Source organism: Ahaetulla prasina, chromosome 18 (genome assembly GCF_028640845.1).
Source record: "Ahaetulla prasina isolate Xishuangbanna chromosome 18, ASM2864084v1, whole genome shotgun sequence".
Taxonomy (NCBI): Eukaryota; Metazoa; Chordata; class Lepidosauria; order Squamata; family Colubridae; genus Ahaetulla; species Ahaetulla prasina.
In genome coordinates this window covers 2791602-2817500 of record NC_080556.1, presented here as the reverse complement: position 1 = coordinate 2817500, position 25899 = coordinate 2791602, and the positions used below count along the sequence as shown (strand labels likewise).

At 46.1% G+C, this 25899-nt stretch overlaps 1 protein-coding gene across 5 annotated transcripts in view; it reads left to right on the top strand.

Moving 5' to 3' along the window:
- The window catches only part of PRDM16 (PR/SET domain 16), a 308062-nt gene that overhangs the window by 173225 nt on the left and 108938 nt on the right, over window positions 1-25899 (top strand). For all 5 annotated transcript variants that reach the window (XM_058161081.1, XM_058161085.1, XM_058161082.1 and 2 more), the window contains exon 3: window positions 10691-10741. In XM_058161081.1, coding sequence (XP_058017064.1) covers window positions 10691-10741 — 51 coding nt within the window. The remainder of the gene's footprint in view (window positions 1-10690; window positions 10742-25899) is intronic.

Genomic DNA, 25899 nt, shown 5'->3' with positions numbered 1-25899 from the left:
TGTCACCAGGTATAGCAATGTCGACTATCCAGACTTTTTTCTTCTCCACAATCGTAAAATCCGGGGTATTGTGTTCCAAAACTTTGTCAGTCTGTATTCGGAAATCCCACAGTAGTAGTAGTAGTAGTAGTAGTAATAGTAGTAGTAGTAGTAGTAGTATAGTAGTAGTAGTAGTAGTATAGTAGTAGTAGTAGTAGTAGTAGTATAGTAGTAGTAGTAGTGTAGTAGTAGTAGTAGTAGTAGTATAGTAGTAGTAGTATAGTAGTAGTAGTAATAGTTGTTATTATTATTATTATTATTATTATTATTATTATTATTATTATTATTATTATTATTATTACAGTTGTAATAATAGCGCGTTACGACCGTTTTTTTCATACTTACGACCATTGCAGAATCCCCAGATCAAAATTCAGACGCTTGGCAACTGACTTACACTTATGACGGTCGCAGCGTCCCGGGGTCACGTGATCTCCTTTTGTGACCTTTGGACAAGCCAGATTCACTTCACAACCGTGTTACTAACAGCTGCAGTGATTACACTTAACAACTGTGGCAAGACAGGTTGCAAAACGGGGCAAAACTTCACTTAACCAAAGTCTCACTTAGCAACAGGAATTTTGGGCTCCGTTGTGGTCATAAGCTGAGAACTACCTGTACAGGGTGAGAAAGAAAGAAAGAAAGAAAGAAAGAAAGAAAGAAAGAAAGAAAGAAAGAAAGAAAGAAAGAAAGAAAGAAAGAAAGAAAGATACCTTGATGAATGTATCTTTTCTTTTATGTACACTGAGAGCACATGCACCAAAGACAAATTCCTTGTGTGTCCAATCACACTTGGCCAATAAAAAATTCAATTCTATTCTATTCTAAAAGAGGAAGGAAGGAAGGAAGGAAGGAAGGAAGGAAGGAAGGAAGGAAGGAAGGAAGGAAGGAAGGAAGGAAGGAAGGAAGGAAGGAAGGAAAAAAAAGAGAGATAGAGTGGGTAGAATTTACCACCCACTCGCTTGGCGGAGGAAGTAAAATACTGGCTTTTTTTCAAACATAATATTATCATCCCAAGCATAACATTATCAAATTGTGCTGGAGATGGTTTCAACAGCTCTTAAAAGCAAAACTCACCTGATCCCCCATCCTGTTGCGAGAAAACAACCTTGTGGGGTTTTTTTTTCCCCGTCTTTTTCGTCGAAAGAGAAAGAAAGAGAGAAGCAATTATAGGCTTCTGAGGGAAGGTTAATCCACTTGGTCACTGCGTTAACCTCTCTCCAGATTGAATATCGGCAGCGCGGATCCCCCAAAACGGGAAAAATGAGGAGGGGGGGGGACGGGGACGGTTGCATTTCTCACCGTCAGGTCTTCCTGTTCTTTGCTTCTTCGATATCCCGTTTGGAGTCGTCACCTCTCAAATCTTTATAAACCGTGTCTTCTGAAAAATACACGGGTAGTCCAGAGGTGGTATTTAGCCGGTTCAGACCGGTTCGCCCAAACCGGTGGTCAACATTGTGGGTGGGTCTGCCCACCCGCCCCGGCACTATGCCGTCCTATTTGGCCATGTTTTCAAAGCTGTGCGCATGGCGGAAGTTGTGCGCATGAGCAAAGCGCATGCACAGAAGGCCGGGTGCGTGTGAAGAAGGTGCGCATGCGCACAGCGAACCGGCGGTAACAATATCTGAAAACCACTGCTGGTGTAGTCCTTCACTTACGACAGTTGTTCACGATCATTCGAAGTCCGAAGAAAAAAAAAAAGCAACTTACATATGACCATTGCAGCATTCCCCCGCCCCTGTGGTTGCGCGACTTACATTCAGATGCGTGACAACTGTTTCATATTTCTGACGGTTGAACTGTCCTGGGGGAGGGGGGGCGTCGCGTGACTTCCTTTTCGTGACCTTCGGACAAGCAAAGTCAACGGGGGCGCTAACCGAACCTTTGTAAAGAATGATTCGCTGAACAACGGCGGTGAAACGGAGGCAATTCACTTAACAACCCTCTCATTCGGCAGCGGGACTTTGGGGGTCCAATTGCGGCCATACGTCGAGGATTTAACCTGCGACGCAGACATTTTAGCCCCTCGCGTGAAGTGGTTTTGCCTCTCTCCATCTGCACCCAGACCTTTATGTCCAAAAATCTCAAAATCTGTAAAAGTTTTGAAAAAAACAACAACCCTGGCTAGGATTTAAACAAAAAAAAAACAAACAAACTTGGATTTACTAGGATTTTCCTCCTGGGATTAAACAGGAACAGCCAGGGAGACGGTGTAAGATAGCTGTAAAAATCATAATTTTGCATCCGCAGCTTCTCCAGAGCTCCTTTTCGGAGTCATTTCACCCAAACTCCCTTCGATCAAAATGCCTTGGGGGGGGTGGGGGGGTGGAGGGGGCGGGAATTCTCATTTCTTTTCTTTTTTCTTTTTGAATTGGTCAACCCAAGCGATGGGGTTTATTTTTAGTAGACCGGCAAAGGTTTATCTTTTCCCACTTCACTGGGACTTTTCAAAGTGACAGGTGGCTGACGATGTGATTCGTGTCGCTCTCCGGATGCCCCTTGGCTTGGTCCTGCGGAGGAGGGGAGTCGATCCATTCTGCCTACTGGACAGGCTAAGTCGGACCATGCGAGAGAGATGAGGGGGGGGGCGTTTGGGCCGTTTGGTATCAATCTGACACTCTCCAACGTTTCTGTCAAATTAGCGGGCCAGATTAAGTTGTCAGACAACTTAGAAGGAAAAGAAGGAGAAGGAGAAGAAGAAAAAAACAGCCTGGGAAATACAGAATAACAAAATTTGGAAGGGGCCTTAGAGGTCATCTAGTCCAATCTTCTGCTCAAGCAGAAGTCCCTATATCATTTCAATCAATCAATCAATCAATCAACCAATCACAATAGAGCTGGAAGGGACCTTGGAGGTCTTCTAGTCCATCCCCCTGCTCGAGCAGGAGACCTTAGACCCTATCAATCAATCAATCAATCAGAATAGGGCCGCGGTGTGGCTCAGGCTGTAAGAAGCCTGTTATTAAAACACAGCTGCCTGCAATTACTGCAGGTTCTAGTCCCACCAGGCCCAAGGTTGACTCAGCCTTCCATCCTTTATAAGGTAGGTAAAATGAGGACCCAGATTGTTGGAGGGCAATAAGTTGACTTTGTAAATATACAAATAGAATGAGACTATTGCCTTACACACTGTAAGCCGCCCTGAGTCTTCGGAGAAGGGCGGGATATAAATGTAAATAAATAAAAAAAAAAGAATAGAGCTGGAAGGGACCTTGGAGGTCTTCTAGTCCGTCCCCTGCTCGAGCAGGAGACCTTAGACCCTATCAATCAATCAATCAATCAACCAACCAATCAGAATAGAGGTTGAAGGGGCCTTGGAGGTCTTCTAGTCCATCCCCTGCTCGAGCTGGAGACCCTAGATCATTTCTGTCCCAGTCTCTTCTTGAAAGCCTCCAGCGATGGAGCAGCCACAACTTCTGAAGGCCAGTCGTCCCACTGGTGAATTGATCTGGGATTTACAGAAATACAGAATAACAGGGTCGGGAGGGACCTTGTAGGTCATCTAGCCCAGCCCTCTGCTCCAGCAGGAGACCCTCTACCATTTCAGACCGATGGTTTTCCGCTCTCTTCTTAAAAACCTCCAGCGACGGAGCAACCCACAGCTTCTGAAGGCAAACTGTTCCAGCGGTCGATTGTTCTCGTCCTTAGGAAATTTCACCTGATTTCTAAGTCGAATCTCTCCGGGATCAGTTTCCCCTCCGTCGTTCACCGTCTTGGCTTTTGGGTGCTTTGGAAAACGGGTTGAAAATAGGTTGACAATTCCTCTCCGGGTTTATTTTTGCACTCCTCCTTCAGGATTTGAAGCAGCAAAGTTACCCTAGAACGGGGGTCACCAACCTTTGCGGATCTCAGGGACCACTAAATTCATTATTTAAAGTCTCGCGGACCACTAATATGATCTGCTTAATGACCGCCTGGGTGGGTGTGGCTAAGTGGTCATGTGACTGGGTGGGCGTGACCAACTTGATGTCACTCATGTCGAGGGGCGCCTCGCCAGCCTCTACTCACCCCTCCCCTCCCAGCCACTGCTCAGCTGCCCGCCTGGGCTCCTTAGGGCCCCAAAAGGAAGCAGTTGTTGGAGCTAAGCAGCCACCATGAGAAAGGGTTGGCAAAACTGCTCAGTTCAAATTGGATCTGACCAAGAAGGAGGCTCAGCAGAAGCACCTCACTGAGGACTAGGAGCATAGGCTTGCCAAGCAGAGGGAAGACCTGCAGGAGTGCAAGGCCAGGTACCGGCGCCTGAAGGCTCAGTGGGCTGAGATGGTCAGCCAGTTCCAGGCCATGATGCAGCCCCACTGGAACGAGGCCCTCCGGCTCTACGCCACCAGCAGCACTTCCCTCCAGCCTTTGCCCAAAGCCCTGCACCAGGAGGCCGAAGCAGACCCCAAAGTTGTAATTTCTGCCCCTCTTTGCCCCTCACAAAAAGAGCCTGAAGGGGGAGACTCTCTGCAGCAACACAAACGTCCATTGCACGTATCCGTCCCAGGGGGCCGTAGTTTGAGGACCCCTGATTTAGTGCAAGATAAAAAAATGCCAATAATTTTTCTGGGGACCATCAACATTTTCTTGCGGACCACCAGCGGTCCACAGACCACCAGTGGGTGACTGCTGCCCTAGAAGACAATCTCTTTGGCCAGCATTCAAAACCCGCAAAGAAATACAGCAGTCCTCATTTAGGTATTACGATTACAATCAGATCATTTTTAACCCACCGACTCTCAATATCCCCAGCAGCGCTCGAAGAAATCCATCTCCCTTTTTATCCTTTCGTCGATACGGAGGTCACCCCTCGCGCGGAAAAGGTTGCTGGAAATGAATGGAAGGCTCTGCCCACCCCATCCCCCCCCCACCCTTTAATTTATTCCCTACTTTGCTTTATTGAAGCAAGATTCGGAGCTCCAGATATTAAAGAATCAAAGATTCTTCGCGCCGTTGATTTAAGCTTCGCCCGAGAAAGACACAGAAAGGGATGGAGTGTCGTGACATTTCGTGCTTCCTCGTGTCCCCCCTCCCACCGATAGCCGTGGTGGTGGAGGAGTCATAGAATCAGAGGGCCGGAAGGGACCCCAGAGGTCTTCTAGTCCAACCCTCTGCTCATGGCAGGAGACTCGTAGTCCCCCAATCAAATGATTGTCCAATCTCTTCTTGAAAACCTCCAATGATCACAACTTTCCGGAGTCAAGCTATTCTACTGATTAATCGTTCTCACTGTCAGAAATTTCTCCTTAGTTCTAGTGGAACAGCTTGCCTCCAGGAGTTGTGGATGCTCCAACATGGGAAGTTTTTAAGAAGAGATTGGATAACCATTTGTCTGAAGTGGTGTAGGGTTTCCTGCTCTAAGCAGAGGGTTGGACTAGAAGACCTCCAAGGTCCCTTCCAACTCTGTTATTCCTATTCTATTCTATTCTATTCTATTCTATTCTATTCTATTCTATTCTATTCTATTCTATTCTATTCTAGTTCTCTTTGATGAACTTCAACCCATTATTTCTTGTCCTGTTTTCCAACCTAGCACAATCTTAGTCCCTTGAAACCTCTTTTATTTATACGACTGTAAATGATTTTCATTTACAGTCCGCAAGGCTTGATCAACAGTCTTTCAGAGGAAGGTTATCAACACCCACCTATCTCACGTGGAACGCTGCCAGGGAGTTAATTTCCAGAGGCAGGGCAAGGCCAAACTTGGCACAGAGACACAAAGAGAATTTTCAAGTCTTGAATCGGCCAGATGAACTAATTGCTTCCTGCAAAAGCTCACATCCCGTTCCTTTCTCTTTGAAGTCTTATAGGAGGGGCCAAGCAGGGGTGAAATCCAGCAGGGTTCTGACAGGTTCTGGAGAACCGGTAGTGGAAATTTTAAGCAGTTTGGAGAACCGGTAGCGGAAATGTTGAATAGTTCTGAGAACTGGCAAACACCACCTCTGGCTGGCCCCAGAGTGGGGTGGGAATGGAGATTTTGCAATATCCTTCCCCTAGGAGTGGGGAGGGAATGGGGATTTTACAGTATCCTTCCCCTGGAGTGCAGGTCATCTAGCCTTCTGCACATGCGCCCGGCCTTCCTTGCGTGTGCTTTGCTCATGCATGTCCCTTCCGCGCACGCGCCCAGCCTCAAAAACATGCCTAAATAGGATGGCAGAGAGCCGGAGCAGGTGGGCAGGCCCAATCGCGATTTTCGCTACCGGTTCGGGCGAACCGATCCCAACCGGCTGAATGCCACTTCGGTTGGCCACCCAGCATAATAGCCTCCATCAACCCACTCATGGTGGCTTAATGCTATGTACGAATTCGGAAATCAGACTCCGTGCCAGCGGAGAGTTGTACGTTATCGCCAAATCTCACAACTACCCTCCTCTTTTCTTTTCTTTTTTCTTCGTCCCAAAAGCAATCCAAGAGACCAGGAGAAAGAAAGAAAGAAAGAAAGAAAGAAAGAAAGAAAGAAAGAAAGAAAGAAAGAAAGAAAGAAAGAAAGAAAGAAAGAAAGAAAGAAAGACCTCATCCAGATGTTATCCTAAGCAGCCCCAAACAGCTGTTTGACGTCCTTTTCTTCCTTTTCAAATTGCCTTCCCCTAAATATCTTCCCCAGTGATTTTGCGTGCACCCTCACACCCTAAAACACACACACACACACACACACAGAGCGGCCTAACGATTTATTTGAGCACACTGGGATGAATGGATAATATTACTATTTACACAAATCATTTGTGATCTGTCTGGAGAATGTAATCAAATTAGGGCTAAATGCAGACGGAGCATGCCAGCTCCTAAACTGTGCTTCAAAATGACTCAGATGGCGTCTGCTGACATGTTTAGTTACCCAAAAGTAGGGGAGCAAAAAAAATTTTTAAAAAAATAATAATAATAATCTCAAAAGGCCCCGAATGCTTTCTGGTTTTTTCAGCAAGGGAGGAGGGAGGAGAAGGGGTGGAAAAATGAGATTTTTTCCTTTTTTTTTTTTTTTTTTTTAGCAGCCTGATCTGGGCCTGCAAAAAATTACATCGGTCTGGGAAGGCCACAGAGGCAGCACGGCTAAATAGAGAACTTTATACCGGAGGGATCCTACGGGAGGCTGGCTTTTCCCGAAAATAGATTTTAGCTATTTTGGGTCCCTCCAAATATTTGTTTCCTTGATGGTTGTATGATCATCGCAAATGATTTGGCATGTGTGTGTGTGTTGTGGGTGCTCCATCACTGGACAGGAACAGGATAAGGCCTCCTGTTTGAGGAGTGGGCTGGACTAGAAGACCTCCAGGGTCCCTTCCTACTCTTCTGTACAGGTGGTCCTCGATTTATAACAATTTGGTGACCATTCGGAGTGACGACGGCCCTGAAAAAAGTGACTTTGGAGACCGTTTTTCACACTGTTGCAGCATGCCCAGGGTCACTTGATCAAAATTCAGAGGCTTGGCCGCTGTCTCATATTTATGACGGGGTCTCACTGCAGCGGTGAAATCCAATTTTTTTTACTACCAGTTCTGTGGGCATGGCTTGGTGGGCGTGGTGTATCTTGGTGGGCGTGGCTTGGTGGGCGTGGCAGGGGAAGGATACTGCAAAATCCCCATTCCCTCCCCACTCCTGGGGCAAGGATACTGCAAAATCTCCATTCCCACTCCACTCCTGGGGCAAAGCTCCTGGGTATTTGCCGGTTCTCCGAACTGCTCAAAGTTTCCGCTACCAGTTCGTCAGAACCTGCTGGATTTCACCCCTCTCTCAATGGCCCACGTTCCCGTTTTGCGAACCTTCTGTCCACAGGGAAGCCCGATTCACTTCACAAACCCTCTTACTGACCGAGCAACCGCAGTGTTTCACTTAACGGTGGCAAAACTTTCTTAACACTTGTCTCGCTTAGCAAAGGAAGTTTCGGGCTCAACGCTCGTCCTATCGGTCGGTCCCATCTGCTCGCGGTGGGCCATGCCGAGCGATTTAGCCTATGATTGTGTGGCACGCTGCCTTCCTTCGACAAACTTCGTTTTCTTCCTCCGGCATTCACCTTCCCCTCCTGTGTTTGCTTTCCCCCCTCCCTCCCCCCCACCCAAAAAACACAATTTTTCAGGCCCCTCTATTCGGAATCACACCGGACACTTTGTTGTCACAGCTGAGCTTGGGAGGAGGCGGCGGCGAAGAGGGAGGGAGAAAAAAAATTAAAATAAATTAAAAGCTGCCAACATTTTTGATCTGAGGAAATTGGGCGGCCTTAGCGGGCCTGGGTCACCCAAACAACACGGATTCTTGCAATTGGCACATTTCTCGGGCGAAAAAGCACACAGCTTCCGTTCTGCGCATTTCACGCTGAAAAAGAAGGAGAAAAAAACGAAAGCAGAATTACCTCCAAGTTGCAGAGAGCTACGACAGGAAGCGCGCAAGCAGACATTAGAGAAACTTCCCAGAAAAGGAATCGGATCGTTGGCAAGAGGCCGGGACAAAAAATAAATACAGAAAATAAATTTGGGTCCAAATCAAGATAACGAAAAAACCTTATTCTCAAACAAACTTTACTGCAGAGGAAGTCCTCGGCTTAAGACCAGAACGGAGCCCCACCATTTCCGTTGCTAAGCCAGACCGCTGTTTGAGTTTTGCTCCCTTTTACGGCCACCTTTCTTGCCACCATCGTTACGCGAATCACTGCATTCGTTAAGTTAGACACGGGGTCGTTAGCGAATCCAGCTTCCCCGTCGACTTCGCTTGTCAGGAGGTTACAAAAAGGGGCATCGCGTGACCCCGGGACACTGCGACCGTCATAAATATGAGTTCGTCTGAATTTTGATCACGTGACCATGAGCATTCTGCAACAGTGTTGAAAAGCAACCCGAAATCACTTTTTTCAGTGGTGTTACAACGTCAAACGGCCACTAAACAAACTGTGGTAAGTCCAGGACTACCTGTAGAGAGTAACAAAGAGTTGGAAGGGACCAACCTAGTCCAACCCCCTGCTCAAGCAGGAGACCTTATCTCAGCGGTGGTATTCAGCCGGTTCAGACCGGTTCAGGCGAACCGGTAATGGCGACCTGCGGGCAGACCTGCCCAGCCATCCCGGCGCTATGTCGTCCTATTTAGCCATGTTTTCTTTTATTTTTATTTTTTTCATAACATTAGTGCATATTGAACAAAACTGTGACATTATTGTATATTTCGGATCTTCCTTCCATATAATTTCTATATACATTGTATGCATCTAATCATCAAATCCATTTATGACTGTATGACTATAACTTGTTGCTGGCAATCCTTATGATTTATATTGATATATTAACCATCAATTGTGTTGTAAATGTTGTACCTTGATGAACGTATCTTTTCTTTTATGTACACTGAGAGCATATGCACCAAGACAAATTCCTTGTGTGTCCAATCACACTTGGCCAATAAAAATTCTATTCTATTCTATTCTATTCTATTCTATTCTATTCTATTCTTATATATATTTTATTTTCTATTTCTATTGTTTGTCCAAGTGTACCAATTTTCCCAGACCGCGTAGTATTCTGAATCTTCCTTTCCTTGTAATTCTATCTGTAAGCCTATCCATTTCTGCGCAATCGTATACTTTTTGGATAATCGGACTCTCTGGCGGTTCCAGTGTTTCCAATATTGCGCGAACACAATCCTTGCCGCTGTTAGTATGTGTAAAATCAAATATCTTGTTTTCGTTATCAAGTTTTGTTTTAAGCATTCCCAAGAGAAATGTTGCTGAGTTCAGCTCTATTTGGCATTTTGTTCTATCCTTCTTTCATGTTTGGTGGATGTGCCCCGAAGCGAAAAAGTATTGGGTCAAGATACAGGGTTGGCTACAGGATATAGCCACGTTTTCTAAGCCGTGTGCATGTGCGCGCTCACATTTTTGGTGCGCGGTGAACCGGTGGTAAAATTATACGAAACCCACCTCTGCCGAATAGAATAGAATAGAATAGAATAAAATAGAATAGAATTTTTTATTAGCCAAGTGTGATTGGACACACAAGGAATTTGTCTTGATGCATATGCTCTCAGTGTACATAAAAGAAAAGATACCTTCATCAAGGTACAACATTTACAACACAATTGATGGTCAATATATCAATATAAATCATAAGGATTGCCAGCAACAAAGTTACAGTCATACAGTCATAAGTGGAAAGAGATTGGTGATGGGAACGATGAGAAGATTAATAGTAGTGCAGATTCAGTAAATAGTTTGACAGTGTTGAGGGAATTATTTGTTTAGCAGAATGATGGCCTTCGGGAAAAAAACTGTTCTTGTGTTTAGTTGTTATCTCATTCTGCACCAACGGCCGCGAGGATGCTACAGAGGTCGTAACCGCGAATAACGGTCCCAAGACACTTTTTCCCCCCAGTGCCGTTGTAACTTTGAAACGGTCCCTAAACGAAGTGTTGTAAGTCACCTGTATTTGTACCCCAACTTGGGTAGCCTTCTCATCTACATGCCCACGGAGACAAAAGCGGCAGGGGGAAAAAAAAATGTTGCGCTACTTTTGTCCTGGATCTTGGGGTGCTGGGGAGACACGGACAGAAACCGTCGGGAGGTAGCAACCGGGGTATTTTGAGGTTCCGAAATCCTCCCCTTTGTAACCTGGTTGCATTCGAAGATGGCTTACAAAACTTGTCCCCATCCCAAGCTGTCAACTGATGGTTTCTTTTTTTCCCCCTCTTCCAGGAAATGCTCACAGATTCCGAGACAGGCCTGCAGGACGGCTGCGTTAAAAAGGTAAGATCGAAAACGTTGGATTTGCTTCCCAAAGCTGGCATGAGTTTAGTCTTCGGTTCTGGTGGAAATTCAAATTTAATTTATTTATTTTAAATTGTTTTTAATTGCAAGCCCACCGGAGGGGCCGTCTCCTTTCCGGCTGAATTTGGCTGAACTTGCTTTTATTTCTTTCTTAAATTTATGATACCGTCATCTCTCTGTTCGCGGCGGCTTTTTATGGATTCTTTGGGTCCCCCCGCGTCGGTGATCTCGATTGGGGTGCGTGTGCTTTTCGTGTGATACCGAAGTATACAGGCTTTACGGGCGAAGCTCAATTGTTTTCCAATTTGATTCAGAAGTGCAAACGCCCAACTTTTCTTCTGTGGCAAAGTTTTTTTTTTCCCCAGCTCTCCCCCGGTCTTCCCTGTGGCCTTTTCTGGTGTTTCTTGTGCCAAAGTGTCTCCTGTTGTGTTAAATGAACCCGCAACCATCCTTCAGCGATGGCATGCTTGTGGTGTAAATAAGGATTATCTGGTAGGAGCAGCCCGTGAACTCGTCCCGGATAATAATAACGTCTGATCCTCATTTTCCGTGCCTGCGTTGAGACGAGGGTTCCGTGTTTGTTTTTTGGTTGTTGTTGTTTTTTTCCCCTTCACCTTGATAATGTTAAGAGGAGTGGGCTTCAACTCCCAGAATTCTCCAGCCAGGATGCAGTTGAAGTCCGCCTTTCCTTTCTTTATGAAGTTTGTTTGTTACATTTCAACGCTGCCTATCTGACCATCCGAAGCAACTCTGGGTGGCATAGCCATTAAATTAATAAATTTAATAACTTGAAGTTTTCAAGGTGAGAAACACTGATTTAGTATCCATTCATCCCTATCCATCCATCTCTCTCTCTCTCTCTCTCTCTCTCTCTCTCTCTCTCTCTATCTATCTATCTATCTATCTATCATCTACACCCATCCATGTTCTTCTCCTTCTTTCCCTTCCCCATCTTTCTTCTTCTTCTTCTTCTTCTTCTTCTCCTCCTCCTCCTCCTCCTTCTCCATCTCCTTCTTCTTCTCCTCCTCCTCCTCCTCCTCCTCCCTTCTTCTTCTTCTCCTTCTCCATATCCTTCTTCTTCTCCTCCTTCTTCTCCATCTCCTCCTCCTCCTCCTCCTCCTTCTTCTCCTTCTCCATATCTTTCTTCTTCTTCTCCTTCTTCTCCTTCTCCATCTCTTTCTTCTTCTCCTCCTTTTCCTCCTCCTCCTCCTCCTCGTCCCTTCTTCTCCTTCTCCATATCTTTCTTCTTCTCCTCCTTCTTCTCCTTCTCCATCTCTTTCTTCTTCTCCTCCTTCTTCTCCTTCTCCATCTCTTTCTTCTTCTCCTCCTTCTTCTCCTTCTCCATCTCCTCCTCCTCCTCCTCCTCCTTCTCTTTTCCTTTCTCCCCAGAGGTGGCCCATAAGCCAACCCTTTCAGAAATGGAATTTGTGATCAATTGGGAAAGGAGACAACCGTCAACCAGGCTGAACTTTTTACCCCGCTCATCTCCATAACTCATGGAACGTGCCTCTGGACCGCAGTTACGCAGAGAGACGCTTTCTTATTCCAAACGACAGATATATGGGAGTTTAGAGGTTCCCATGGAGAGAAATGTTCGGCTGTTTTATGAAATATCTCACACGCTGGAAAAACTCCCCCCCTCCCTTCTTTACGTTCATGACATCCCAAGCAATTTTTATTTTTTTATTTTTTTTTGCTTTGAGACTCTTAAAAGTTTTTTTAAGGCCAGTTTTGGGGTCCTATTTTGGACACCTATTTTGCGGCTCTGCCTCGGTCGGTCCCCATCCTTCTTGCTCCCCAAAATATAAAACCGCCGACGATTCTAATATTTGAGCCAGGCTGTAGCCTAAACACATAGTAAAAGAAGCGATGTTAGGAGTTTATGTGGTGATAAATTTAGGGTGGATTTTAGGGTTTTCAAAACCAGGGGCCAAGGAAGTGAAAACTTGGAGGGTTAAACAGTTCAACTCGATGTCCTACGAAGCCTTTCAAAGGAGCTACTTCAGAGTGGTTTCAGCCAGTTCGGACCGATTCGCCCGAACCGGTAGTGGAAATTGCGGCTGGGCTCGCTCATCCATCCCGGCTCTATGCCGTTCTACTTAAGCAGGTTTTTGAGGCTGGATGCAAGCACAGAAGGTTGGGCACATGCGTAGACAGGGTGTGAGCGAGCCGAGCGAGCGTGCAAGCACACATTTGCAAACCGGTAGGGAAAGTAAGCGAGTCCCATCCCTGAGCTACTTCTCCATCGCCCTGGGAAGGATGAAAAATAAGATCTTTCCCTTTTCTCCTGTGTCGGGGAAGGATTTGACTTTGTCCTTACGCAAAGACGGTGTGCAAAAAAAAAAAAAGATCATGGAATTGGATTTCTCGAGAGGGAAGCCTCAAGCAGGACTTGAAGGATGGCGGGACGAGCAGAACGAGGGGGGAAAAAAATTAATCTCAATGTTGGTCTTTTGGGAAATGAGGAAAAAGTGAAGGATGAGACCATTCTCCTAACAATGGGGAGGCTGCTTCAGCAGACCTGGGTGACTGAGAGACCAGGATAGAGAGCCGCGCGTGTGGGAATTTGGATAAGACTTGGTCAGAAATCGTGGTTGGTTTTCTCTTTGAGTTCCGTCAACATGGATCCATGGTTTTTGCGCGCAACCGGCCACTATTGTGATATTCAGTAGAGCACAATTTCTTAATCTTGCAACTTTAAGATAGGTGGACTTCAACTCCCAGAATTCCTGTTTTCACCCTGCAGCGTGTCCCTTTCCAGCCCCTAGGATCAGGGGTGAAATCTACTTACCTTCCCTACCGGTTTGGAAGTGTGCACACCCATCAGGTCCGATTGTAGACCTTCTGCGCATGCACAGAGGGTCAAAAGCAGGATGCTTCCTGGTTAAAACCAGGAAGTAAATATATCCGGGCAGGTGGGGGGAACCTCACGCTGCCGCCACAACCGGTTTCCCCGAACCGGAGCGAACCGGTAACATTTCACCCCTGCCTAGGATTTTATGGTTGAACCCTTTCGTGGTAAGAACCTTCCGTGTTAGCAGGTTTTTTCTTCTTTGCCCATAAATAAAACGAGGTTGGATAACCAAGCCCGAAAGGAACTTTTTTTACCTTGGCTGGCCCGGTGTGTGGGGGGAAAAAATAATCTGCTTTATTTTAATTTTTTTTCTCCCCTTTCCTCTGAAAGGGAATTTGGGCAGCTCTCCTTCTCCAATATCTCCGCCCTTCCTTTCCGTCTCTGTTTACTTAGAGGGAATTGCCGAAGGGGCTACTGGAGCAAAAACAGCTGTGAAAGATAATCTATAGAGTTATCTATCTATCACTCTCCGTCGACCCCAGTCTCCCCTGAGAGCAGGCCCAGGAGACGGGAGCGAAAAGAGGTTTTGGCTGATGGGGCCTTTGGGGACGAATAAAAGAGGCATGCTAAGGATCCGCTCTAAGGACCCGCTCAAATAGATGGGCCACGTTATTAAAACTCTGTCACAATCTTATCAACCTCCAATGAGGCAGGCGTTTGGCTCAGTCACTCTCTCTCACACACACACACAGGCACGAGAACTGAATTTTTTTTCTGATTTTCTGAGAGAAAGAGAGAGAGAGAGAATAGGAACACATTAACATTTATTTTGTGTTTTTTCTACTGGAAATCTCCATTAGTAAGAATTAATTAAAAGACAAAGGGAAGGAGGGAGGGAGGGAGGGAGGAAGGGAGGGAGGGAGGGAGGAAGGAAGGAAGGAAGGAAGGAAGGAAGGAAGGAAGGAAGGAAGGAAGGAAGGAAGGAAGGAAGGAAGGAAGGAAGGAAGAAAAAATGATAGATGGATGATAGATGTAAATAGATAGATAGATAGATAGATGATAGATAGATAGATAGATAGATAGATAGATAGATAGATGATGGATGATAGATGGATGTAAATAAATGATATAAGATAGATAGATAGATAGATAGATAGATAGATAGATAGATAGATAGATAGATAGATAGATAGATAGATAGATAGATGATGGATGATAGCTGGATGTAAATAAATGAGATAGATAGATAGATAGATAGATAGATAGATAGATAGATAGATAGATAGATAGATAGATAGATAGATAGATAGATAGATAGATAGATAGATGGATGTAAATAGATAGATAGATAGATAGATAGATAGATAGATGATAGATAGATAGATAGAAGATAGATAGATAGATAGATAGATAGATAGTAGATAGATAGATAGATAGATAGATAGATAGATAGATAGATAGATAGATAGATAGATAGATAGATAGATAGATAGATAGATAGATAGATAGATGATGGATGATAGATGGATGTAAATAGATAGATAGATAGATAGATAGATAGATAGATAGATAGATAGATAGATGGATGTAAATAGATAGATGATAGCTAGATAGATGGTAGATGGTAGATAAAAAGAAAGAAAGAAAGAAAAAGAAAGAAAGAAAGATTGATTTCTCACTTAGTAACGTACGTTTTGGGCTCAATTGTAGTCGTAAGTCAAGGGCTACCTGCAGGGGTGGCGTTCAGTCGGTTCGGGCCGGTTCAGGCAAACCGGTAGCTCCGACAATCAGCTGGGAGTGAACCAGTGAATGGAAAAGTCCCCGTGGTATTACAAATCCAGCATTTTGTCCTCCTTCCTTTTTCCCTAAGCGGCGCCCTAAAAACTGTGCTTCAAGAAACGAGCATGACTTCCTATAATCCTGAAACAGGTTTTTTTTCCCCTCTGTGTGTGTATGTGTGTGTGTGTTTGTGTGATCATATTATTTCTCCTTCCGATTGGCCTCCTCAGCCAGTCCTTACCAAACTACACCATGGCAGCTCAAGATAAAAGATAAAAAGACTCCAAATCCATCCAGATTTTTGCCACTGGGGGGAAAAAAAACCCCCATCCCGAGCTGCGCAGTCCATAAATCTCTTTCTATTTATGTCGGTTCCCCCCCCCCTCCCGGACCCCCACGCCTCTCCCCCCCCCCTCCCACCGTCTGTAGGTCATCCCAGCCATCTGATACGCTGGGGGCAGCCATTGTTCCAAAGAAGATGATGGATGGAGAATTATGATAATTTGTGAAACCATTATTGGGACATTACCAACACGGCCGGCCCCAAGGGGAAGGAATGGAGACTCCGGCGGGGAGAACAGGGCCATCAAAAATAGCCACCCCGCTACATCGGAGTCAGAAAAAAATCCAGGTTGTTTCCCAATGGGATGATCGCAATTGATGAATGGCAGCCCTGGAGAATGAAAAACCAAACCCCCAATAAGTCAGGAAGGCAGTTAGGGAAGAGACGGAGAGCTGTTCACTGGCTTTTGGTGGAGAAATGGCTAGCAACCACGTCATCACCTGAAGGCCTTTCCTGGGGTTTTATAATAACAGTTATACGGGACCCCGACCCCCCCGGCATTCGTCTGGTCCTTTTTTTTTTTTTTTTTAACCCCGAACAGCTCCGAGTTCATCCTTTTCGAGCACAAATTACAGATTAATAATTCCTTAGGTGGCTTTCTTTTCCCTGGCTTTTCAAGAAGTGTGGTTTGAGTCATGTCTGGTTGCCTTTGAATGCTTGGAGGGAGGTTTTTATTTTATTTTATTTTATTTTATTATTTGCATTTATATCCCGCCCTTCTTCAAAGACTCAGGGCGGCTTACACTATGTCAAGCAATAGTCTTCATCCTATTTGTATATTATATACAAAGTCAACTTTATTGCCCCCAACAATCTGGGTCCTCATTTTACCTACCTTATAAAGGATGGAAGGCTGAGTCAACCTTGGGCCTGGTGGGATTTGAACCTGCAGTAATTGCAGGCAGCTGCTGTTAATAACAGACAGACTTAGTCTGCTGAGCCACCAGAGGCCCTTGGAGGAAAGGTTGGAGGTTGGAGGAAAAAGGGAAGGGAAGGGAAGGAAGGGAAGAGAAGGGAAGGGAAGGATAAAGAGGGAAGGGAAGGAAAGGAAGATAGAAGAAGGGAAGGGAAGGGAAGGGAAGGGAAGGAAAGGAAGATAGAAGAAAGGGAAGGGAAGGAAAGAAAGATAGAAGAAAGGAAAGGAAAGGAAGATAGAAGAAAGGAAAGGAAAGGAAGATAGAAGAAAGGAAAGGGAAGGGAAGGGAAGGGAAGGGAAGCGAAGGAAAGGAAAGGAAAGGAAAGGAAAGGAAAGGAAAGGAAAGGAAAGGAAAGGAAAGGAAAGGAAAGGAAAGGAAAGACAGAGGGGCGGACAGTCAAAATTTCAGGAAGGCTCCAGCAGCCCCTTTTCCAAATCTGAAATTTTCTTTAAAATCTCTTTCCCCCCCCCCACCTCCCTTTCTATGTACCTGAGGTGCAGCTCCCGAAACCTTTGGCTTTTTAAAATAATAATAATAATAATTAAAAAATGGTTAGCTGGAAAAAAAAACCCCTTTACCTCCAGCTTCATTTCTAATCTCCTGGCTCTCTTAATCCTTTCATTTCCACGGCTTCTGTTTGTCCAGAGGATTTCTCTCCAGGTGCTTAGCTGGTCAGTTAAGGACAAAACAAGTCTCAGCTTGTTAAGCTGGTTTAATGCTAACCTGGCCTAGGCCAGGAAGCCGCTGTGTGAATGTTCCCCATTGGGGAGCTTATAAGACGTTGCAGAAATGCAGAGCTCAATCCGCTAGACAAAATAAAAAGACCATTTTTAGGTAGTGTTTCTTTATAACTTTATAAGTTACAACCCTAACCCCTTTTTTAAAAAAAATGTAGTATAGGGTATTCGGCCTCAAAAGAACATGGGATATTAGTCTATGCAAAATAAATAAATAGGTCTTCAGTTCTCCGTGGAAGAAAAAATTGCTATCAGGTTTTCTTTCAAACGACAAGAGAATTCGGGGGAACTTCGGTGTGCGAACAATGAGGCAGTGGAACGGCTCGCCACCAGAAATTGTGGGCGCTCCAACACTGGAGGTTGGGAAAGCCATTTTCTCTGAAATGGTGTAGGGTCTCCTGCTTGAGCAGAGGGTTGGACTGGAAGACCTTTAAGGACCCTTCCGACTCTTTTACTCTATATTTCCTTCCTTCCTTCCTTCCTTCCCTCTTGCTCTGTTATCCTCTAAGGACCATTCCAACTCTATTATTCTGTATTTCTTTCCTTCCTTCCTTCCTTCTCTGTTATCCTCTAAGGACCCTTCCAACTCTTTTATTCTGAATTTCCTTCCTCCCTCCCTCCCTCCCTCCCTTCCTTCCTTCTTGCTCTGTTATCCTCTAAGGACCATTCCAACTCTTTTATTCTGAATTTCCTCCCTCCCTCCCTCCCTCCCTTCCTTCCTTCCTTCTTGCTCTGTTATCCTCTAAGGACCATTCCAACTCTTTTATTCTGAATTTCCTTCCTTCCTCCCTCCCTCTCTTCCTTCCTCCTTCTTTCCTCCCTCTCTTCCTTCCTTCCTTCTTTCCTGCCTGCCTGCCTTTTTTCCTTCCTTCTTTCCTTCCTTCTTTCCTTCTTCTTTCCTCCCTCCCTCCCTCCCTCCCTTCCTTCCTTCTCTGTTATTCCATAATTCCTTCCGTTAAAGTTTGGGAGGTTCGGTTTCTATGAAACCAAAGCAAGGAACAGCTTTCAGTTGGTCCTTATAATCTTCCTTTTGAATATCCTCATAAATCCTCCAACAAAAAGCTGGACAGTTGTCTGAGGCGGTCTTTCTCCTCCCTCCCTCCTTCCCTCTCTCTCTCTCTCTCTCTCTCTCTTTTTTTAAAAAAGCATTTTTCTCCACTCCTCCTCCTCCCCCTCTTTCATTACGACCCTCGGCCCTTAATCAAAGAGCGAGAAGTCTATTAATTCAGTGAATGAACATATAGTAAAGTCAGTTCCCTCCTCTTGAGAACAATAATGCGGAGGTCAGCTCAGGTTGCCATGGCAACTAAGTACCTCTGAGAAGTTTGGCATCCATGGGTTTTGCCAGGGCGGGCGGGGCTGTTGTGGGGGGGGCAGAAACAGAGGGGGGGGAAACACCGGGGAAAATGGCCCAAACAAACTTCCGTGGGCACAAATCCTAATGTTTAGGGATTTTATTTTTTTTATTTTATTTTATTTTATTTTATTTTATTTTATTTTATTTTATTATTTTATTTTATTTTATTTTATTTTATTTTATTTTATTTTATTTTATTATTTTATTTTTACAAGGCCGTGCCTTAAATTGACTCTGGGATTAAGCCAATTTTGTTGTATATATGCTCAAAAACTTGAGCAAGGGGTTCTCTGCCTGGTTGCTGGGTGGGCGTGGCCATGGTGGGCGTGGCCTCCTGCACCACGGTGGCGGGACGGGCTATTTTTGCCCTCCCCAGGCTCTGGAGGCTTTTCTTGAGCCTCCGGGAGGGCGAAAACGGTCTCCCCAGGCTCCGGAGGCCCTCTGGATGAGGCCGGAAACGCCTCCTTTTCCGGGCTTTCCGAACTTCCGGTACGCCCGTTTTTCACCCTCCCGGAGCCTCCGCGCTCGCCCTGAAGTTACCTGCATCCGAAACGGGCTGCATGGGGACTCCTGGGAGGGCCGGTGTGGGATGGGCGCTGCCAGCCAGGAGTGGGATTTGGGGATTCTCCGAACTGCACAGAATCTTAGCTAGAGGTTCTCCCGAACCCCTGCGAACCCCCCCCCCAGCAGCCCAGCCCTGTATGCGACGGACAATGACAATAAAGGCTATCCTATACTGATGCTTCCCTCAAGGTTGCAATTTAACGGAGGTTTTTTGTTTAAAAAGAAAAAGAGTCAATTTGGGAGTCATTTTCCAGGACAGAAAAAAATAAATAATCCTGCCATTTCCCCACTCATCACATCCCCCCTCCCCCTCCCCCTGGGTTTATCCTGTTATTTCAACCTTGGCAATTGGAAGATGTGCGGACTTCGACTCCCAGAATTCCCCCAGCCCAGGAGGAATTCTGGGAGTCAAAGTCCGCACGTCTCCCAAGTCGCCAAGGTTGAGAAACAGAGGGGGGAAAAAAAAAGAAATCAAACCAGGTTTGTTCCATGTCTGCTACCTAACGGGCAGGGGATGCAACCGTTGAAAAGAAAACCAAAAAGTTTGCAAAGGAATATTTGTCCGCTTCTTGATCGGGCTTCTTCTATCCCGGTTAGCTCCATCTTGTGGCGGAGAATTCCAAGGTTTTCCCCTTGGCGCTTCCTTGGGGTTTAAACCCTGCTTGCAATTTCTCTTCTCCTTGGGGATCCAGTAGGTGGGTGGGAAGCCAGAAAAATTACAAGCCTTCCAGGCATTCTTCAGAATAACCAGAGCTGCAAGGGACCTTGGAGGTTGTCTAGTCCAACCGCGCCCCCTCCCAAGCAGGAGACCGTATACCCAGGGGTGGGATTCAGAAATTTTAGCAACTAGTTCTCTGCCCGGTTGCTGAGTGGGCGTGGCCATGGTGGGCGTGGCCTACTCATCCTCCTGCATCATGGGGGGGGGCGTTTTCACCCTCCCCAGACTCCGGAGAGTTTCCTTGAGCCTCCGGGAGCGCAAAAACGGTCTCCCCTGGGCTCCGGAGGCCTTCCGGAGGCCGGAAATGAAATTCAGAACTTCCAGTAGGCCCATTTTTTGCCCTCCTGGACCCTCTTCACGGGCCCCGCACTTACCTGGCATCCAAAACGGGTTTGTGGAGATCCCGGGAGGGGCAGGGTGGGCTGGGCGGGATCAGCCAGTCCTTGTAACTACCGGTTCAGCGAACCGGATTAAAATTAACTCCCAGTTTGCCCGAACCAGTCTGGAGAACCGGTAGCGGAAATTTTGAGTAGTTCGGAGAACCAGTAGTAAAAATTCTGACTGGCCCCACCTCCATTTATTCTCTGCCTCCCAAGTCCCAGCTGATCGGGAGGAAATGGGGATTTTGCAGTAAGTTTCCCCTGGATTGAGATGAGAATGGAGATTTTACAGGATCCTTCCCCTGCTACGCCCATCAAGCCACGCCCATCAAGCCATGCCACGCCCACCAAGCTATACCCACAGAAACAGTAGTAAAAAATTTTGAAACCCACCACTGCTGCAAAGGCCAAGGTGCACCCAGCAAATAGCCAAATTCCAGTGGTGGGTTTCAAATTTTTTTACTACCGGGTTCTGTGGGTGTGGCTTGGTGGGTGTGGCAGGGGAAGGATACTGTAAAATCTCCATTCCCACCCCACTCCAGGGGAAGGTTACTGCAAAATCCCCATTTCCTCCCGATCAGCTGGGACCTGGAGGCAGAGAGTAGATGGGGGCGGGGCCAGTCAGAATGTTTGCTACCGAGTCTGTGGGCGTGGCTTGGTGGGCGTGGCTTGGTGGGCGTGGCAGGGGAAGGTTACTGCAAAATCCCCATTTCCTCCCGATCGGCTGGGACTTGGGAGGCAGAGAGTAGATGGGGGCGGGGCCAGTCAGAATTTTTGCTACCGGTTCTCCGAACTACTCAAAATTTCCGCTATGGGTTCTCCAGAACTGGTCAGAACCTGCTGAAACCCACCTCTGCCAAATTCCCCTTCCTTCTTTTTTGGAACTTACAAACCAGCGTGTTGCCTGTGGTCTTCGGATTTTTAAACGGTGCATTTCCTGCCGACCAGAAGAAACCGAAATGGAAACCCGCAGAAAGCCCTAGTTGAAAATGGCTGCGTCACCTAATATATACCCCGAAGCATAACATTGGGGGTTTCCTTCCATTTTCTGAACTGCTGTTTCCTATCATCAATTCCTACACGGCCTCTCCGGATTTATTTTTTTTAAAAAAAACACCAATTTCTTTTCCTTGCCCCTAAGCAGATCAGCTCAAATCCTCTGCTCTGATTTCTTGAAATAAATCTCTCTTCCCACCCACCCCACCCACCCCTGTCTTTCAAGTATGGACCCACGCCTGCCCCGGTGTGATTTTTGCAACAAGCATGTGTTGCGATATGTGTCCCTTAAAATTAAGATGATGGGCCCTCCAGCTGGTGTTAGAATATAGAATAACAGAGTTGGAATGGAATGGAATGGAATGGAATGGAATTTTATTTATTTATTTTATTTATTTTATTTTGTCACAACAAAACATTTTTAAATGTTTAAATTTTAAATCTGGTTTTAAATGGGGTTTTATTATTTATATCTCTATTTTAGATATTCGGCCTATGTAATAAGTTTTTTAAATTAATGTTTTATCCTGTATATATATATGTTTTTTAAGTGGCTGTAAACCGCCCTGAGTCCCTCGGGAGATAGGGCGGTATAAAAGTGTGAATAATAAATAAATAAATAAATAAATATATGTAGGTATCATACAAAAAGAATATATAGTATAATGGAATGGAATGGAAGTATATAGTATATAGTAGTATATAGAAGTATATAGTATAATGGTATATATATAGTATATATAGAACTATACAGTATAATGGAATGGAATGGAATGGAATGGAATGGAATGGAGAAGAGAAGAGGAAGAGGAAGAGGAAGAGGAAGAGGAAGAGGAAGAGGAAGAGGAAGAGAAGAGACAAATAGAATAGAATAAAGAAGAGAAGAGAAGAGAAAATAGAAGCGAATAGAGAAATAGAAGAGAATAAAGAAGAGAAGAGAAAATAGAACAGAATAGACAACTAGAAGAGAATAGAGAAGAGAAGAGACAAATAGAATAAAGAAGAGAAGAGAAGAGAAAATAGAAGAGAATAAAGAAAAGAAGAGAAAATAGAACAGAACAGACAAATAGAAGAGAATAAAGAAGAGAAGAGAAGAGAAAGTAGAATAGACAAATAGAATGGAATGGATTGGAATAGAATAGAAAAGAAAAGAAAAGAAAAGAATAGAACCATTTAGTGACCGTCCAAAGTTACGACAGCCCAGAAAACAACAGCTTTTTCACGCTTAAGACCGTTGCAGCGTCCCATTGACGCTCGGCTACCAACTCCTATTTATGATGGTCGCAATGTCCCGGGAGGAGGTCATGTGACTCCCCCTTTTGCAACCGGGAGGGTGGGACGCCGACCCAGATTCACTTAACCACTGCGTTACTCACTGAACCGCTGCCGCGCTTCATTTAACGACGGTGGCAAGGAAGTTCATAAAAAAGGATAAAGGATATTCTGTCTCGCTTAGCCACGTAAATTCCAGCTTGGCTTGGCAGCCATCCCCCTGGCTTTCCTGACCCAAAGGGAGACCCAGTCTAAACCCCACCCACTCAAAAATCAAACTCCCAACATGCCAGAGGAGAACTAACCCTGAATTGGGGGCAGGGGGGAGGCGTTGTCGCTTTCCAAAGATATGAAAGTCCAGAATTATGATAAGTGGCTTTGGATGGCTGGGGTTGGGGGAGGGCGAAAGGAGGGGGGGTGTTGAAGGCTAATGGGGCAGGCAGTCCTCGTTCAATAGCCCCAGAGGTCAACAAATAGTACTGTTTACCTAATCAGGTGAAAAGAGACTCTCTTAACGCTGTGCAAACATGCCTTCCCGGAGAGTTTGCTTTCTCACCTCCTCGGCCCTTTTCAAACCATGATTATTAATCGGCCAGCTTATCGGAGGAGAGAAAAATGCCACGTCGGGCGGTTAAAAAGATGTTTCCACCCGGCCCTGGCAAGGGCCCTACCTAGAAACTGAGCAATGTCAGCAGGCAGGAGAAACGTGTGTGTGTGTGTGTGTGTGTGTGTGTGTGTGTGTGTGTGTTAAAGATTTCCCCCCACCCCCCCTGCCGCCCCCTTCCTCCTTCCTCCTGCTCAGGGTTAGGTCTTCCACATTTTTAAGTTAGGGAAGAGCAATGGGAAAAATTAAGAGAAGTACAGAATTACAGAATCGGAAGGGTCCCTGGAGGTCTTCTAGTCCAACCCCTGGCTCAAGCAGGAGACCCGACACCATTCCCGACAAATGATTGTCTAGTCTCTTTTTGAAAAAAAAAATCCAGTGTTGGAGCATTCACAACATCTGGAGGCACTGATTCATTGTTCTCACCGTCAGGAAATTTCTCCTGAATTAATAGAATCACACAGAGTTGGAAGGGACCTCGGAGGTCTTCTAGTCCAACCCCCTGCTCAAGCAGGAGACGCTATGCCATTTCAATCAATCAATCAGGATAGAGCTGGAAGGGGCCTTAAAGGCCTTCTAGTCCAACCCTCTGCTCGAGCAGGAGACCCTGTACGATTCCAGACATGTGATTATCTAGTCTTTTCTTGAAAACCTCCAGTGCTGAAGCACCCACAAATAAATAATTTTTTTTAAAAAAAAAATTCCCAGAATTCCCCAGGCAGTTTTGTCCCATTTTTATGACCTTGCTGGCTGGGGAATTCTGGGAATTGAAGTCCATCCTTCTTCTTTGCATTCAGAAACACGGCCCTGCCGGATATGCCATTAGGCCAAAATATTTTTGAAGGGACGCATTTTGCAGAAGGCGGTGCTGGCACGTAGTGCCCGCTTCTTTTCGGATGGCATCAATTTTAGCGTTCAAAGAAAGACGTGACTTTCCATCCCACCCGCCCACGACAGCCCCCACAACAGATTCTTCAGGATTTGATGATAACGCAGACATTATCCCAGCCCTTGAATCGTAATAAAGCTGTGTTCCTATGACCTAATTCGTCAACTCGGGAGGTGGAGAGGTTCACCGGATAAGATGTGTGCCCTCGGGGAAAGACTAAACAAAGATTGAGATAAGCGGGTTTTAGAAGACGTCAGGCGCGCGGCATGGAGTGACCCTTTCCCAAAAAACGAGAAGCGCCCACGGGAAGGAACGGCCTCGTGGGCTACTTGTCCAGCTTTCGATGCCGCGAGTTTAGAAAGCTGGACAAATGTCGAGGGAAACCAGTGGTGGGTTGCTACTGGTTCGGCCCGGATCGAGCGAACCGGTAGCAGCGGCCCAACCTGTCTGGACATGCACAGAAGCGTTGCATGCGCGAGGGCCCACGTGCCTACAAGCAAACCAGTAGCACCTGAAATTGAATCCCACTACTGGTGGGGGACACCCTCTTACCACCCAGGATGTGTATCTGTTATTTCTAAGGCTAGTAGCTATGGGTTGGTCTGCTGTCAATGAGGTAGTATCCCTCCTCTTTTGCACCCTGTCTAAATCTGTTTCCATCAGGTGGCAAGGAGTTCCCCAGGAGAACTCCAGGCTGGGTTAACAGAGTCCTTTCATTTCTCAGGCTTCTTCTCAGAGTCATTGCAAGAGAGCAGCGTCAAAAGCTGGCTGGGTGACTTTGGGCCAATCACCAGGAGACTGGGAGTTCTTGCTTTTTTTCCCCCCTCCCTCTTTGCAGCAAAAAGTCCATAAAGGGTTTCCACTCAAAAGCTTAAAGCAGGTTAAAGACACAGGACACCTTACGCAAAATTAAGCCACGGTGCAAATCAGTTATCGGTGTTCTGAACACATGACCTCAGAAGCACTGCAGCGGTCATAAATGTGAAACACAGCCCCAAGTCACTTTTTTCCAGCGCCGCTTTAACTTCCGTCACTAAACGAACCACTGTAAACCGAGGAACCCTCCCGGGGGTGGGCTTCAAAAATTTTAGCAAGGGGTTCTCTGCCAGGTTGCTGGGTGGATGTGGCCATAGCCTCCTGCACCATGGCGAGGGGGGGGCTTTTTTGGCCTCCCCAGGCTCCGGAGGCTTTCCTCGAGCCTCCAGCAGGGCGAAAACAGCCTCCCCAGGCTCCGGAGGCCCTGTGGAGGCTGGAAACGGGCCTGAACTTCCGGTAGGCCCATTTTTCGCCCTTCCCGAGCCTCCGCGTGTGCCCTGCACTTGCCTGCATCCAAAACGGGCCGCGTGGGGACTCTTGGGAGGGGCAGAGTGGGGTGGGAGGGGCCAGCCAGGAGTGGAATTTGGGGCACAGAATCCTAGCTAGGGGTTCTCCCGAACCCCTGCAAACCTCCAGCAACCCACCCCACCTGTAAATTAATCCAATCAGCAGATTCCATCCTTTGGCCCGAGAAATCCATAACTTTGTATAATATTTTGCGCCTGGCACCTCTTAAAAACCCATAGCCAAGAATCGGAAGCAAAAAAACCCCCCACGAATCGTCCTTTTTATCGCCGGGAAAAATAACGTCGTCCCATTTCAGGAAATATTTTCATAAGCAGTCAAGGCGAGGCCCAAAACAGGAAGGTGGTGGTGGGGGGGGAAACCTCTCTTTCTCCTTCGAGCCGATAACGAGAAGTTAATAAAGTTGGGATTTCGTGCCAGGCGAGACCTTTGACATCTTAATCTTT